At 37.2% G+C, this 17,970-nt stretch overlaps 1 protein-coding gene across 13 annotated transcripts in view; it reads right to left on the bottom strand.

The window, feature by feature from the left end:
• PKNOX1 (PBX/knotted 1 homeobox 1) overlaps positions 1-17,970 on the bottom strand; it is a 228,685-nt gene that overhangs the window by 128,747 nt on the left and 81,968 nt on the right. For 11 of the 13 annotated variants that reach the window (XM_074213901.1, XM_074213891.1, XM_074213895.1 and 8 more), the window contains 3 exons: positions 17,568-17,695; positions 8,784-8,955; positions 552-722 (listed from right to left, as the gene is read on the bottom strand). In XM_074213901.1, coding sequence (XP_074070002.1) covers positions 552-722; positions 8,784-8,955; positions 17,568-17,695 — 471 coding nt within the window. Of the gene's footprint in view, positions 1-551; positions 723-8,783; positions 8,956-17,567; positions 17,696-17,970 lie in introns of those variants that run through there. The other 2 variants (XM_074213902.1, XM_074213905.1) reach the window with 2 other exon arrangements.

The raw sequence follows: 17,970 nt of genomic DNA on the forward strand, positions 1-17,970 counted from the left end.
TTAGAGATTTTCAGAATATCAATACTACTACAATTCTATCGCCATAAAACTACCTCACTCGTTTGAATTTAAAGATCACCATCTAGCAGATGGATTTCTACTTTAAAAAATACTAAAGGGGTGGCTAGATAGTGCAGTGGATAGAGCACTGGCCCTGGAGTCAGGAGTACCTGGGTTCAAATCCGACCTCAGACACTTAATAATTACCTAGCCGTGTGGGCCTTGGGCAAGCCACTTAACCCCATTGCCTTGAAAAATCTAAAAAAATAAAAATAAAAATAAAATACTAAAGCCAAGTCATCCCCCTTTTTTTCCCTGATATAAAACAATTCACATGCTTTGGTAGCAAAAATATTCAAACAAGTTATTAGTTATGAGATATCTTTTGCCAATGCTGCATATATATCAGTGAATTAATTTACTTTATCCCTCTAACAATAATGTGAACTTAGAAATATAGCAATATTGCAAGTAAATAAACCACAAGGATTCTTCCCATATCACACATATAAGTTAATGTGAAACCCCATTAAAATTAGCTTTAACAATACCTGGGGTTGTACAGGGGAATAAGGACTTCCTGGTTCTCCACTCAATAGAGTCTCACTGTTCATTTTAGTTTTAAGACAAGCAATGTAGCGGCTGCAGAAATCTTTGCAGAGTTCATTAACTTTTTCAAGTTCAAGTAGATGTATACGTAGAACCTGTATTGCTTTTACCATCTACAAACATAAAAAAAAAATCAGAAATACAAGTTAGAGGATAATAAGTTGGAAAGACCTTAGAGGGCAAAACCTTCATTTTACAAATGGGGACATTGAAGTCTAGACGGGTTAAGGCATTTGCCGAAGGTCAGACTGGTAATAAATGGTAGGAGGAGGAGGATCACTAAAATGCAGCACATTTTCACTAGCACAGTAAGAGCAGTAACTGCATAGTCAGAATACCTGGACCTGAACAATGGCCTTGTGGCTTTTAAGAAATTTGACTATGAGGAAAAATGACACTATGCTTATTTTCTTATTTGTAGAGAGGGAATCATAAAACTTCTGTGCTAACTGTAAGAATCAGTTAATTAACAAATGTTGATAAGAGGCAGCTAGACAGCACTGGGCTTGGAGAAAGGAAGACTCATCTTCTTAAATTCAAATCTGGCCTCAAATACTTACTAGCTATGTTACCCTGGGCAAACTGTTTGCTTCAGGTTCCTCATCTGTAAAATGAACTGGAGAAGGAAATGACTCCACTCCAGTGTTTCTGTCAAGAAAACCCCAAATGGGACTTGGACAGATTGAAAAACAGCAACAAAGGAATAATACATTATTAGAAAATATAGTTCAGCCTATGAATTTATATCTTTTATGGGACAGAAACAATGATAGAATAGTATTGTGCTATAAGAAATGTCCAGAGAAGGAATTAATGGAGTCTGAATGCAGAAGTATACTATTTTTCACTTAATTTTTTTGTGAGATTTTTATGGTCTATGTTTTCTTTCACACCATGACTAACATGGAAATGTTTTACATGATTGCACATATATATCAAATTGTTTATTTTTAGGGCAAGAGGAAGAAAGGAAGGGAAGAAGAGAATTTGGAACTCAAAATTTTAAAAAATGAATGTCAAAATCTACTTGTAGTGGGGTGGTTAGGTGGCATAGTGGATAGAGCACAGGCCCTGAAGTCAGGAGGACCTGAGTTCAAATCCAACCTCAGACACTTAATAATTACCTAGCTGAGTGACCTTGGGCAAGTCACTTAACCCCATTGCCTTGTAAAAACCTAAAAAATAAAAAATCTATTTGTGTATATAATTGAGAAAAAAATAAAATGTTTAAAAAATAAAAGACATCTTAGAGATGTTAAGAGAGAACTCTTGGTGAATGGTTTCAACATTTTTAGTGAAGTATGAGAAATCTTCATCTGGAACTTGGAGTTGGCTGTGCCATGGGATGCTTGAAGAAAGATGAGAAAATTTAGAAAAGTCATTGTGATGAAAGAAATACTGAATTCATTTGGAAGGTGTAGTAAAGACTGCTCATCTGCAGTAAAGACTGAGTTGGGAATATGTAATATAAGTTTGTAGTGTATACAGTAAGCACAGTTTCATGATTTTCTCTAGTTTTGTTCAGCAGTTCATTCAAAGACAATGTGTAGTGCAAATAATCCAAAAATGGAGTTTGGCAGGATGAGACTGGCAAAAGAACAAGGGACTTGCAAGTAGTTTATGAAGGATTCCACTGGGAGAAGAAAGTATAGCCTTAGAAAGAACTAAGGGTTTGGTGGTCACACAGTGAGAATAATGGACAATGCTAAGGCTAGTAAAGCATAGGGAATGATGGAATAACAGAGGGTTATGTTACAGTAAAAACATTTCAGAATCCATAAACATGGAAATGGAACACAAAAGTGGATGGCAAGATGAAGTTCAAGAGGTCAAAACTGCTTGAGTCCCTTAGTCACGGTTAGCAGTGGAAAGTCTTGCACTGTCTCCAAGATGACCATTAACAAGAAGGGAAACCCAAGAGCTGGTAGCCAGAATCTTTAGGCTGGCCTGCTCTACATGACAATTCTTTTTTTTTTAGGGTTTTTTTTTTTGCAAGGCAAACGGGGTTAAGTGGCTTGCCCAAGGCCACACAGCTAGGTAATTATTAAGTGTCTGAGACCAGATTTGAACCCAGGTACTCCTGACTCCAGGGCCCGTACTTTATCTACTACGCCACCTAGCTGCCCCAATACATGACAGTTCTTGACCTCATTAACTCTCATGGACCATCCAGAAGCAAATGATATTCTGGACTTCAACATCTGGAACTAAATAGGATAGCAGAGTAAGGCCCCTGCAAAACAGCACCAACCGCCCTTCTGCTCAGTACAAGAAGGCAGTGGTTTTAGAGACATGTAGCAATGCTTAGTGGAACAAGAAATGGCAAGGTAGACAAGAAGATTTTTTTTGTTTCCTCCCTTTTCCTATAGAGCTTGAAGGGAGTGGGAAGTCTTGGATGGTGAGCTAAAAAATATTGAAAAACAGTATAAAGACAATTTTCCCTGACCTGTGAAAAGGACTTAAGATTATCAAGAACATGTCATCTTGGTTGCCATAGCACTAAGTCCCACTTCTGCTAATGCTATTTTTTTGTGTGTTCCACTATTAGTTTTTTATTTTTTATTTTTATAAAATTTTTTTGTAATTTAATATTTATTCTCATTTTGTACAAACAATTTTTTACACATTAATAAAATATTCTTGTTTAAGAGTAAACAAAGTACCCCCTCCCCCCAAAAAGTATAGACTCACTTGAGTGATAAAGGGGAGAGAAAAAAAATTAAATTAAAAAAATAATAGTAATAATTGTGGGTATGGCCAGGTGGCGCAGTGGACAGAGCACCAGCCCTGGAGCCAGGACACCCAAGCCCATATCTGACCCCGTACACCCAACAATCACCCAGCTGTGTGACATGCAAGCCCCCCCAACCCCACTGCCCTGCAAAAACCAAAAAAAAGAAAAAAAAAGACCTAAAATAAAATAGTAACAATAGTAGGGGCGGCTGGGTGGCAGACAGAGCACTGGCCCTTGAGCCAGGAGCACCTGGGTCCGAATCCGGCCTCAGACACCCAAACAATCACCCTGCTATGCGGCCCCAGGCAGGCCACCCAGCCCCATTTACCCTGCACCGCCCCCCCCCAAATAATAATAATAATAAAAAAATGTGCTTGAGTCTGTGTTCCAACACCACCAACTCTGTTGTGGGTGGATCACATTCTTTATGGTAAGTCCATCACAAAAGTTACTTCCATATATTTCCACTGTTGCCATTGCTGATCACAACTCCCTCCTTTCTTATTTCTCCACTACCATGTACTATATTTTCTCTCTCCTTTCACTCTGACTCTGCTGTAGGGTTGCTGAGTAGCGCAGCAGACAGATCCCTGGTCCTGGGGCCAAGAGGCCCTGAGCCCCCATACCATCCCTTAGGCCCAGCATCCACCTGGCCCCATGGTCCTGGGCAGGCCTTCCAATCCCAGCCCCTTGCAAGAAGCAAGAAAGAAAATGTGTTATATCTGACCACTCTCCCTCCATGGTCCATCCTCTCCTCCTTTATTCACATCCCCACCCCTTCCTACTCCAGATGTCTATACCCCATTGAGTATATATGCTGTTTCCTCTCTAAGCCACCTCTGATGAAAGCGAAGATTTCCTCATTCCCCCTTGTCTTCCCCACTTCCATATCATTGCAATAGCTCATTGTAATAAAGAAAAATCTTATTACATGAAATATCTTGGCCTATTCCCCCTCTCCTTTTTCTTTCTTCCATTACATTTCCCTTTTTTCTATTGACTCCATTTTTACACCATATTTCATCTTCAAATTCAGCTTTCTCCTGTGCTTCATCTATAAAAGTTCCTTCTACCTGCTCTGTTAATTGAGAAGGTTCATGTGAGTATTATCAATGTCATTTTTCTATGCAGGAATACATGCAGTTCATCATCAAGTCCCTCATATTTTCCCCTTCTCCTCCAATCTCTATGCTTCACCCGAGTCCTGTATTTGAAGATCAAACCTTCTGTTCAGCTCTGGCCATTCCAAAAAGAACATTTGAAATTCCCCTGGTTCATTGAAAGTCCATCTTTTTCCCTGGAAGAGGACATTCAGCCTTGCTGGGTAGTTCATTCTTGGTTGCATCCTAAGCTCTTTTGCCTTCCGGTATATTGTATTCCAAGCCCTACGAGCTTCCAATGTAGTTGCTGCTAAGTCCTGTGTGATCCTGACTGCAGCTCCACGATATTTGAACTGTGTCCTTCTGGCTGCTTGTAATATTTTCTCTTTCACTTGGGAGTTCTGGAACTTGGCTATAATATTCCTAGGGGTTGGTTTTTTGGGATCTCTTTCTCGGGGTGGGGGATCAGTGGATTCTCTCCATTTCTATTTTGCACTCTGCTTCTAGAATATCAGGGCAATTTTCCTGTAGTAATTCTTTGAAAATGATGTCAAGGCTCTTTTCCTGATCATGACTTTCAGGTATTCCAATAATTTTTAGATTATCTCTCCTAAATCTGTTTTCCATATCAGTTGTTTTTTCAATGAGATATTTCACATTTTCTTCTAATTTTTCATTCTTTTAGTTTTGAAGTATTAAGTCCTGATTTCTGGTAAATTCATCAATCTCCCTGAGTTCTATTCTTTATCTGAAGGATTTGTTTTCCTCAGGGAGCTTTCTTATCTCCTTTTCCATGTGGCCAATTCTGCTTTTTCAAGCATTCTTCTCCTCAATAACTTTTTGAACTGTTTTATCCATTTGACCTAAGCTGGTTTTTAGCATGCTATTTTCTTCAGCATTTTTTTGGATTTCCTTGACTAAGCTGCTGACTTCATTTTCATGTTTTTCCTGCATCTCTCTCATTTCTTTCCCCAGTTTTTCTTCTAACTCCCTCATTTGATTTTCAGTCTTTTTTGAGCTCTGTCATAGCCTGAGCCCAATTTCTGTTTTTCTTGGAGTCTTTAGATGCAGGAGCTTGTGCTTCCTCATCTTCAGACTGAGTGTTTCCATCCTTCTTGGGCTCACAGGCAAAATATTTCTCAATAGTGTTCCTCTTGTTTTTCTGCTTGCTCATTTTACCAGCCTTAGCCTGTTTTGGGGGTGCTTCCTGAGCTTTTGGGACACTCCCACAAGAGTCTCAGTGTGAGAGGCTCTGTCCTCCCTCCTGGTCTGTGAATGACCATAAGCGCCCCCCTCTACCACAGGGCTGAGGTGGGGGGCGCCCTGCTGCTCTATGGGGGGCCTAGACTGCGATCAGGATCTAAATGTGGTCAGAACCCCAGATTCCTGTTCCAGGGGCAGGGTTTGGCAGTCTCTCTTCACTCCCCTCCCTAGGTTCAATGGACTCATGGCCTGGGGGCTCCTGCTTACAGGCCGGCTGCTTCTTTTTATTGGATCAGGACTGCCTTGGCCAAGCTGCTGCTCCCTGCTTGCTGTGTGCCCTGAGGGCTAGGCTTCATGCACTAGCTCTGGCAGAGGTCCCCTGCTGTTCCCAAATTAGTGCCTGGTGTTCCCTGGGGTGTAGCCCAGGAAACTCCCCCGTTGCTGTGAGCTGGGGCTCCCAGAGCCCTGGGGCTGCCTCCAGGAGGCTGAAGTTCTTTCCCTCTGGTGGGCTACCCCTCTGGTGGGCCACCCCTCCGACCCCGGGGAGCAGAGCCTTTTTGCTCTTTCCCAGGTTACCTTGAGTAGGAGAACTGACTCCCTGGGTTCCTTTGTGGGTTCTGTCTCTCAAAAATTTAGTTAGAGTCCTTAGTTTCGAAGTTTTATGATCTGCTCTTGTCGACATCTTGGCTCCGTCCCCTCATGCTCACCATTTTTAAGAGCCCCACAATAAATTACAAAAATTTGGCATTATATACCACATGGACCTGGTTAGTCCTTCCAAAGGGGAAGCAGAGCATACAAGTCTGGTCAAAAACACTAGCCAGAGATTACCTCCAAGTCCTATTTCCTCAAAGAAGCATCAATTGCCTACAGGTTGGATATTTTAATGCCAAAATCATACAAAACCAATCAAATTATGAAGATGGCCTTTGTGTCTTAAAGGAAAACCAGCTTAGGCTAAGTAAAACAATGCTATCATTGTCACACGAGATAAATAAGAAATGATAACAGGAACAATTAAAGGTAAAAGAAATTGTTAAAATGGATTTTGAGGTGGGGCTAACTGGCAAGATTGATGATGATGATGATGATAGCTAGCATTTGGTCCTTGAATGTTTATAGAGTGCTTTACATATATATGTGTGTGTGTGTGTGTGTGTGTGTGTGTGTGTGTGCATGTGTATGTATGTTAACTCATTTGATCCTCATATGGGCTTGTGACATTAGTGCTATTATTATGTCTATTTTAGGGATAAGGATATGATATGATCTGGCCAGGATTATATAACCAGTGTTTGAGGCAGGATATGAATGCAGATCTTCTTGATTCCAAGTACCATGCTCTATCCACTGGGCAAACTAACTCCCTATAACTAAATGAAACAAATAAATAGTGTTGAGAATTGATAGAGAAGAAGGGTCTGTTAAATTATTAAGGGCTGCAAACCGACTATAAAAACAGATGCTTATCTTGGGATGAAAATCTCAACCAGTTGGAAAGCATAAAAAATTATATGATGATTTGCTGCCACTGTTGAGTGATGATAGATTCCTGAATGTACCTAACAATGCTTGCTTATTATAATAATGTATTTTCCTGAAGTCTGACAAAATCTAGTCTAAAGTACTTTAAACTAAAAGAAATGAAAGTGAAAAGATTATCTCTCTATTCTTCAGAGCTAGATACCACAGCTACAATCAATAGAAGTTGAGACATTCAGAAGATGAAACCCCCTAATTACTGCAGAGCCTGGCCTCAAAATTTCTCTAAACAAACCCCTAAAAGTTAGTCAACAAGCAAGAGGAACTAGAGATTATGATATAAGGAAGCAAATTTGATCTCATTGAGACTTTGGCAAGATAAAACCCATGACTGGAGACAAAGCTGTGAGACAGAGTGGAAGGATGATGGTACTCTTAACAGTAATATGAAATTTATAAAGGAGGGAGAATTTGTGGGAAAAGATAATGGTTTCAATAGTGGACATGTTAAGTTTAAGGTGCTTATGTGACATTCAGTTCCAGATGCCCATTGGCAATTATAAATATGAGAATGGAAATCAGGAGAGGATAGGACTGGATGAATTGAGCTGAGAATTACCTACAAAGACATGATAAATGAATCCATGCAAACTGATGAGAGTATAGAGGAATAAGAGGGTCCTTGACAAAGCCCTGTGGAATACCCAAGGTTAACAGCTAAGTCCTGAAGAGAGAGTCAGTTAAGGAGACTAAGGGAGTGATTAGACAGATAGAAGAAAGTAATGTCACAAAAACCTAGAGGAGAGAGTAACAAGGAGAAGAGAATGATCTTTAGTGTCAAAGCTATAGAGGGGTCAAGAAGAATGAGAATTGAGAAAAGGGCAGCAGATTTGTCAATTAAGAGATTTTTGTTGACTCTGAAGAAAGCAACTTTAGCTGAATGATAAGCTTGTATATTGGACAGCAGATATATTAAAAGGAGGGGGCAGCTAAGTGGTGCAGTGGATAGAGCACCTGGAGTCAGGAGGACCTGAGTTCAAATTCAGCCTCAGACACTTAATAATTGCTTAGCTGTGTGATTTTGGGCAAGTCACTCAACCCCATTGCCTTAAATTTAAAAAACAAATTTTTTAAAAAGAGTGGGAGGGAAAAGGAGGAAGAAATAAAGGCACTAATTGGAGAAAGTTTTCTCAAGGAGTTTAACCACTAAAATGAGAAGATATAGGATATTAGCCTACAAGGATGAATGGATGAATGGGGGAATGAAGAAGAAATGAATTTGTTTTTACGTAGTAAAGAATTAAGTATACATAGGGAGAATTTGAAGTTTATGTGACTAGATGAAATGCATGGTATGGGATCAATAACTATATCAAAGACAAGGAGAAGGGCCACTTCTTCATCTGAGACAGGGATGAAGGAAAACACAGTAGCAGAAGACACCTGGAGCTCTTGGAAAATGGCCTCATTGCTTTCAATGCACTATGAGGCAAAGTTCTTAGCTGAGAGTGTAGTGGGAGGGTTGAGGAAGGATGAATAGGTATGTTCCATAAAGAATATGAATAGCATTAGTAAGGTGGATAAAAAAGTTAATCACTATACAACTCTTTAAATTGCCATAAAAATATATATTTGCCATAATAATTTTTACTTACCAGATTATCAGTCTCTGGATCTTCACAAAAAAATGGTTTTCCTTCTTTTTCTTGCTTCCTAACAAAATTTTCAATATCTACATCAAAACTGGCAGAAGTTGTCCCCTCTGAGCCTTGTGTAGATTGTTCACATTTTTCAAACAACAATGCTAATAATGGAAAGAGTGGATGTCTAAAAGAAAAAAAGGAAAAAATTTGCCACATTTCATTTTAAACTATTCTCAGAAAACAATCAGTCTTAAAAAGTTAAACTGGTTAATAGAATTCAGATATGTAAGTCAGGAGTATGTATAAAAGGCATATTTATATAAACATCAACTTTGTGTTTTGTACAGAAATGAGGATTATATATGAAACTGAGATTAGGCAAATTTTTAAAAGCTTATAATAAATTCAACAAAATAACAAGAAAATTACTTATGAGAGGAGCACATAAGAAGCTCCTCTCCCTATCCACCAAGTGTCCACTGCTCCTCCCAAATAAAAATCCTTCCTGGATACAAGTATAGCTGAGGGGAAAAAAAATCTATGTTATTTATCAGTTATGCCTGAAATATCTTCCTTGTGCTATACTTCTGGTTTAGCACTGCTCTACAAAGAACTAGAAATCATGCTTTATCATCAGTACTCTATCATGATTGCATTAAAATTCTCAAGTCTTTCTTTTTTCAAAAAATGATTATTGATAGCTTTTTTTGTCTTTGTATCAGTTACATTTCCCACTACATTTTCTTTCCTCATCCCTATAATTAAAAAAGTTAACTTATTATAAAGGAAAAGTTCAGTTAAACTAACCGACTTATGGTCCCATGGCACTGCAAAGAGGCAGGGGTTCTTCTTTGGGGCCAAATAATTAGACAGGATTCAGTTTTAATTTGTTTCATTATCGTATTTCATTTTTGTGGTGTCATTGAGTATACTGTTTCTCTTGTTATTCTAACTTCACTTTACAATAGATCACATCTTTGTATGTTTCTCTAGATCATACTGGTCCTCAAAGTACAATAATATATTATAATCATATACCATGATTTTTTTAGCCATTCTTCAATAAATGAGCATTTACATTGTTTCTAGGTGCAATAAATATTTTGATCTATACAAGGAGTTTTTTCATTTTTTTGATCACTGACCATAAATATAATATATATATATATATATATATACATATACACACACACACACACATATCCATAAAATGTGTGTGTGTAAAATATTTATATAGAGAGACACACACGTACATTTCAGTATACACATGCAGATATACACACACACACACACACACACACACACACACACACACATATATATATGAGAAATCTTTGTATAATTCTAAATTGCTTTCCAGATGGACAATTGCATTTGTTGTTCAGTCATTTCAGTTGTGCCCAACTCTAGTATGGAAAACCCATGTGGAGTTTTTCTGGCAAAAATACTGAAGTGGCTTACCCTTTTCTTGTCCAGCTCATTTTTCAGATAAGAAAACTGAGACCAAGTTAAATGACTTGCCCTGGGTCATATAATTAGTGTTTCAAACTTAAGATGAAGTCTTCCTGACACTACTTTACCATTTGTACCCACCAATTGCCCCATAAATTCATACTTCCCCCCAACAATGCATTAGTGTGTCAGTCTTTTCACAATCCCTATAACATTGACTAATGCCATATCATCTTTTCTAATCTACAGGGCATGAAATGAAACATGAGGGTCCATTATGATTTACTTTTTACTACTCAGAGTTTGGAATATTTTTTTTTAAAAAGGGAGTCAACAACAATCTGCTTTAATCAAGAAACAATTTGGAATATTTTTAAAGAATTATTTAGTTCCTATTGTTCTATTAGAAACCAGGAGGGATGGAAATTCAGGGAAGCATGGAAGGATTTGTATGAACTGATGCTAAGTGGGATGAGCAGAACCAGAAAAACACTGTACACTCTAACAGCAACATGGGGGGGATGGTCAACCTTGATGGACTTGCTCATTCCATCAGTGCAACAATCAGGGACACTTTTGGGCTATCTGCAATGGAGAATACTTATCTGTATCTAGAGAAAGAATTGCAGAGTTTGAACAAAGACCAGACTATTACCTTCAATTTAGGGGGGAAAAAAACCCCGTTATCTTATTTTGTAATTTTGCTATCTCTTATACTTTATTTTTCTTCCTTAAGGATATGATTTCTCTCTCATCACATTGAACTTAGGATCAATGCATACTATGGAATCAATGTAAAGACTAACAGACTGCCTTCTGTGGGGTGGGGGGAGGGAAGCAAGAATAGGGGGGAAAAATTGTAAAACTCTAAATAAAATCTTTAAAAAAGAGAATTGTTTAGTTCAGATCCTTTGATTGCTTATCTTGTAGGAAAAGGTTTTTGTTCTTATCTTTGCAACTAAATGTATGTGTATTTATAAATCTACATGTTTATTTCTTGGATATCAGACCCTTGCTAGTAAGACTTGATGCAAAGGTTTTTTCCTCCCCGTAACTGCTTTTTTTCTCATTCATTTTACATTGACTGTGTTTATATAAAAAGTCTTTCAATTTCATGTAATCAAAGTGATGTATTTTTTAAAATAAAAATAGTAATGATTTTTTGTGCATATGACTTAATTTATATTGATATTTAATATCATTTTTAAAGAATAATGAATTATTATTTTTACTGAAGATAATCTTTATCTTTTTGGCAGCATGAGAATGATCAAGTCCTGGACAATACATCTTAAAAGAAAGTATTGATGAGAAGTCATAAAACCTAGCTTACTATTAGGTCAAATTAAAATTAACCAACATATATCAGGTTCTGTCATGAAGATGATGCTTACCTTTTCTGCAAATATTACATTTATGAAAGGGGACATGCCTAAAATATGAATTTTTAGTGTGTTGTGAAAAACTTGAGATATTAAGCTAACAAAGAATGTCCATTGTTAAAATTTAAGTGACACAAATAGCCCAGATGCATGGCAAATGCAAAATAGAATTATGTATTTTATTTTGGATCTTTTAACATAGCACAACTTAATTGATAATCAATATAAATTTATCCCACATTCAGATCCTTATACATGAAATTCTTTGCAAAGTTGACTCATTTAATTAACATATATTAGAATGGAAAACTATGAAGTAATCTGAGCAAATATTTATCAGAGGAAAAAAACAGCAATTAAACAGTGCAAAGGGATTTTGTTTTAGAAAAAATAATCTTTTTTCAACATTTCAAATTTTTTGTCTCTTTCTTCCATATCTTTCAAATTGAGAACTTCAAAGAACCTTTTCTTTTTGTCCTCTGTATCAGTTTAAGTCAACCACATCTGATTTCTACTGTTCATCAAAGTCTTTGATCTGTAGAATATTGAGTCTTTTTTTTTAAGGTTTTTGCAAGGCAAATGGGGTTAAGTGGCTTGCTCAAGGCCACACAGCTAGGTAATTATTAAGTGCCTGAGACCGGATTTGAACCCAGGTACTCCTGACTTTATCCACTGTGCTTTATCCACTGCGCCACCTAGCTGCCCCCATTAATTGAGTCTTGAGTTTTTCTTTTAGTTTCTACTCCTGACACATGAAATCAAATATCACAAAGTTGCACTCCATCTTCAGGTTATAGTCTTATGAGCATTGACAAAAAAAACAACAACAGTTAGACTTTGTTGTTTTTTTTTTCATTTAAGATGATAATGCAAGATCTTTTTGTTTTAGGATTTGCACATGTGCTTCAACTTTCTACAATGTCCCCTTGACAGCTGCTCTATGTGTGTATGTTTGTGTGTGTTTTAATGTGTTTGCGCTGAGTACGCAGATTCTTCTTTATCTGATATTTACACATCAGTGTTAATGTGACTACAGATTTCAGTCTGGTCATCCGTTCCAAAGGCACCTGATTAGATTTTGCTTTTTTTTTTTTTTTGCCTTTGGAAACTTTTAAAAATAATAAGTGAGGGGGCAGTTAGGTGGCAGAGTGGATAGAGCACCTGAGTTCAAATGTGATCTCAGACACCTAATAATTACCTAGCTATGTGACCTTGGGCAAGTCACTTAACCCCATTGCCTTAAATAAATTTTAAAAATTAAAAATAATAAATGAGTTTGCAAATGTAATTTTTCACCCACAACACCATACCAGAATCTTGTTCTTGTAGTAGATCTATTAGAGACAGTTGAGTGCAAATTCTGATCCAGACACTAGCTGACCTCTATTAATAAGTCTATTAACCACCTTCTGCCTTACTTTCCTCACTTTTAAACTGGGCATAATAATAGTACCTACCTTGCAGGGCTATTAATAAGGATATATTGAGATAAATTTGTTATATGTTTTGCAAATTAAAGAGCTATGTAAATGGAATGATATGTAATATCCTGGCCCCCCACTGGAAAATGAAATATTTTTTCTTCTCCTCTTTCAGGAGTTGTAGGATGTCCAGTCTCTCTGCAAATGTCTTTAGCTCTTACCAATGGTTTTTCCGTAAATACAGGTATTCCTTTCATCTGAGTTCCATTTAACTACAGTCAGTTAAGATTTTACAAAAGAATATTTACTTCAAAGGCATAATCATAAATACACAAACATACTCCCTCCAACATGTGAGAGGCATAATTGCTTCCTGCTACACCACCCAATCTCATGGAAGGGGATCAGGTTCACAATTTAGCTCAGATGGATGGGCACAGACAGTCCTAGTTCCAAGTGCAAAAGCCCTCCTTGGGCTCAAGTCCTAGAATCCTGGCTTTGACTTTTCTGGCCTTTGAGAGCACCTTTTCTCTCACCTGTTCATTATTTCCCACCCCACCCTGCCACATAATATTGGAGTTGAGAACTTTATCCTCCAGACCCAGCAGGAGAGCACAGAAAATAAAGCAACTAGCCTAATTTTTAAAAAATAAATTTTATTGATATTTTCTGTTTTTTTGATCAACGTAATTATCCCAAGTATCTGTCCCCTTATGCTTCACAGAGAACCATTCCATATGGAGCATTTTCTATAGAGAAAAAAAAAATCAGCACAATTCCAATGTATAATACCTATGGACCTCCCAATTCCACAAAGAGGTTGGTTGGGGGTGTCTCTTCATATGTCTTCCTTAGAGTCTAACTTGATCTTTGTTATTTTTTTTACATTTACTTTTGTTTTTGTTTTTTGTTTCTCTTTTTAGGTTTTTGAAAGGGAAATGGGGTTAAGTGGCTTGCCTAAGACCACACAGCTAGGTAATCATTAAGTGTCTAAGACCGGATTTGAACCCAGGTACTCCTGACTCCAGGGCCAGTGCTTTATCCACTGCAACACCTAGCCATCCCCACATTTACTTTTGATTTTTGGTGTGTCATTATTCTTTCCACTTATATTGTATAAATAGACCTTTTATGCTTCTCTGTATTCATCACATATACTCCATTACATTCATGTACCACAATTTGTATTCAGCCATTCCCCAACTGATAGGCATCTTATTTAATTTCCAACTCTTAGTTATCACAAAAAAGTGCTATTATAAATATTTTGGGTACTTTTTTCTTGATGGTTTCCATGGAATATAAGCCCAGTAATGGAGTCTCTGGTTAAAAGGTTTGGGATTATCTTAACCACTTTATTTAATTTCAAATTACTTTTCAAAATCTTGTACTAACTCCCTTAATTATTGGTGAGCTTTTCTTCTACAACCCCTCCAATATTAACTGGTGACATTTTTTGTAATTACTGCCTATTTTCAAGGTATGTGATAAAACTTTTGAGTGTTTTGATTTGTATTTCTTATATTAGTGATTCAGAGCATTTTTATATAGTTGGGAATACTTTGCAGTTCTTTTGGTAAGCATTTGTTCATATCCTTTGACCATTTATCTACTGGAGAATAATTATTAGTCATATATATTTAGATATATAAATATATATGAATGTATATACACATACACACACATATATAATTGTCCTATCTCTTGTTTGGTTAAGAATACATCTCCTACACATAGATGTAAGAAGTATATGATCTGTTTCTCTTCTAACTTTTTTAGGTTTGTTTGTTTTTTTTGCAAGGCAAATGGGGTTAAGTGGCTTGCCCAAGGCCACACAGCTAGGTAATTATGAAGTGTCTGAGACCGGATTTGAACCCAGGTACTCCTGACTCCAAGGCCAGTGCTATATTCACTGCGCCACCTAGCGGCCCTCAAGTAACATTTTATACACACATGCACACACACAAATTTTATTTTTTTAAAATTATTTCATATAACTTTCCTGGTTTTTCTTCTCTTTCTTCCTTAAGAGAGGTAAAGGAAAAGGACCGTGATTTCATTGGTTTACAGAATTTCCAAATAATAAATTGCTTCTATGTGGTTTCTGACAAAGGCAGGTCAGTTCCTTCTTTATAACCTGTCTCGGAGAGTTGCCTGGTCCAAAGAGGTGATGAAACATAAACTATATCTCCACATGCTTTATAAAATATCCATATGCCTCATATTATATTCATAAAGTATAATTTGTTTAGCTTTTCCCCAGCCAAGGGGTTCTCACTTTTGAGGTTTTTTTAATAACAAAAAGTAAAGCTATTAACATTTTTTGGGCCTTACCTTCACTTTGATCTCTTTATATGTCCAGGACCAGTATTGTTAAGTGAAAAAGTATGATCAGTATAGTTATATTTTGAGTTCAGATTTGAATTTCTTTTCAGAAGAGTTTGGACCAATTCATATCTCCAGCAATGATGTTCATTCATTACTGTGACTGCCCTCTCATAGCCTATCTACTCTCCCCATGGTCTCTTCAATAATTGACATTTTAATTTTTTTTCATCTTTGCCAATTCATTGGGTGTGATGGGGAACCTCAGAATTGTTGTAATTTGCAATTCTTTGGTTATTGTTGATTTGGAGTGCCATTCTATTTTTTTAGGTTGCCTACTAATTGTTTAAGGCTTCTCACTTTCTGTGCTCAAGTGGTTCTTCCAATTTTTTTTCTCGTGTGTTTTAATTTCATTTTTTCATCTCGCTTCAGTTTTTCATTTTATTTGTGGGAGTCCTGGAAGCCAAGTCATTAGCCTCTATTTCTTTTTCTAGCTCAGGCTATCTTTAAGCCATAGTTCAATATTTAGAGTTTTCTTCTGCCTGCTTACATTTTAGCCCTCAGCTGCTGCATTGGAATTCTGCGTCACAGCCAGGCTCTGTCCTGTTCCCTGAGGCCAGGCAGTGTCCAGCCTGCAGCTGGGTACCACTGTTCCTCCCCCACTGTAGATGTGTGGAGGGGAGTTGAATCTGATGCTCTTCCTGTTTACTTACACAGCCTTAGTCTGAACAAGGAGCCGGTCTTGGCTCCTGTCACTCTCTTCTTGAGCTGGGCACTGGCACTAGCCTTGGCTCTACCTCCTTTCCTATGTCGTCAGTGCTGGCTTGACCCTGGCAGGCCTCGACAGCAGCCAGAGGTCTTCCGGATCACCTGCAGGGCCCACTGGCCACCCCAACCATCAGGCTCTGAGTTGACTACATCTTTTGCTGTGGCAGATTCCTCTGGCTTCAGACAAGACTTGTGAAAGACAGTGCTGCCTTCAAGTCCTCTTTGTGTGGCCTCATCAAGAATGGTCTCATGGGAGCAGCTAGGGGGATAGAGCACTGGTCCTGGAGTCAGGAGGATCTGAGTTCAAATCCTGTTTCAGACACTTAATAATTACCTGTCTGTGTGACCTTCACTTAATCCCATTGCCTTGCAAAAACTAAAAAAAACTAAAAAAAAAAAGAATCTTTGTTTTACCTGGTGCTCTTTTTTATTTTCTCAGGGTAGCTAGAAGGAGTATTTCATATCACTCTCTTTGCTGGAAATCCTTACTTATAAAATTCTTTACTTCTCAGTATTAGTTATTAAATAAGCAGGAAGATGGTGGGATGGATAGCGTAATGAGCTCGGAGTCAGGAAGACTTACTGGCTGTGTGATCCTGGGCAAGTCACTGAACCCTGTTACCTCAGTTCTTCATCTAGAAATTGAGATGGTGAAGGAAATGGAAAACCCCTACTATAGTATCTCTGCCAAGAAAACCCCAAATGGAGTCACAAGGAGTCAGATATGAACAACTGAACAACAACAAGTTATTACAAGTTCATAACTAATATTTTTCTACCTTTATTTCATTACTTCATGAAGAAAATTTGTATTGCGGCAAATTAATGAACTCACTTTTTACCTAGAAGACCTAGAAAAATGTCAATTCTTCACCTTGAAAATAAGTTAGACGATCATAAATGAATCAAATGATTATAAGTTGGCATAGTTAAGGAAATGGACAGTCCTTCAAAAGGCCTGGGGGGGGGACTACCTAGAACTCAATAGAACCACAGAATTATGTGATTGAATTGAAAGACTAGATCAAGGATACTAGTTCATTTTTCATATTTAAACATATCCAGGACCCCAGTAATTCCCCCCAAAAACAATTTTACTTCATAAATTAAAAACAGCATAAGCTTAATGTTATTTAAAAACTTTTCTCATTTATAAAAATGAAGAACTAAAACTTCAAAAGTTAACATTGAAAGTTGAACTAATTTGATATTTATCACAATATATCAATATATCTCAAAATTAACAGACATAAAAACTACTCATTCTGAAAAATTTTCACCTGAATAGACATTATCTCTTATTAGCAAACTGCATAATGTCAATATTCCGATGAATGTTTTCTACTCCAGTATTATTCCCCTGCCCCTATTCCAACATATTTAAAGTAAAAAATAATTTAAACAAACCAACAAACAAGAATACATTGTATTTTAGTCGAAGCAGCTACCTATAAATGGCCTGCTTATCTGCATCCATTGGTGTCTGGGATTCCACAGGAGCAGGGCTCACTCCTTCTGCATCAGGGTCAGAACAGTTTGGTTCCCGCTCAGTTTTAAATTCTGTTACTACTTGCATCTGTAAAAGAAAAAGGATATTCCATATCACCTCAGACAAAGTGATGAAGAGTGTTTAGTTTTCAAATAAGTATCATTGAAAAGAGGTAAGCTGGTAGTACTTTGATATCATATAGCAATATAACAAAAAATCCAAAACCCAATTCCTTTTAATCTGCCTTTAATTTGAAAGATAAAATAACAATCACAGAATTTCAGTATTCTGTTTAAGAAATAAAATTACCTCTGTATGGGAAATATAGAATTATGTTCCTTATTTTGTTATTGCTCAAATAC

This window comes from Macrotis lagotis, chromosome 1, assembly GCF_037893015.1.
Source record: "Macrotis lagotis isolate mMagLag1 chromosome 1, bilby.v1.9.chrom.fasta, whole genome shotgun sequence".
NCBI lineage: Eukaryota > Metazoa > Chordata > Mammalia > Peramelemorphia > Peramelidae > Macrotis > Macrotis lagotis.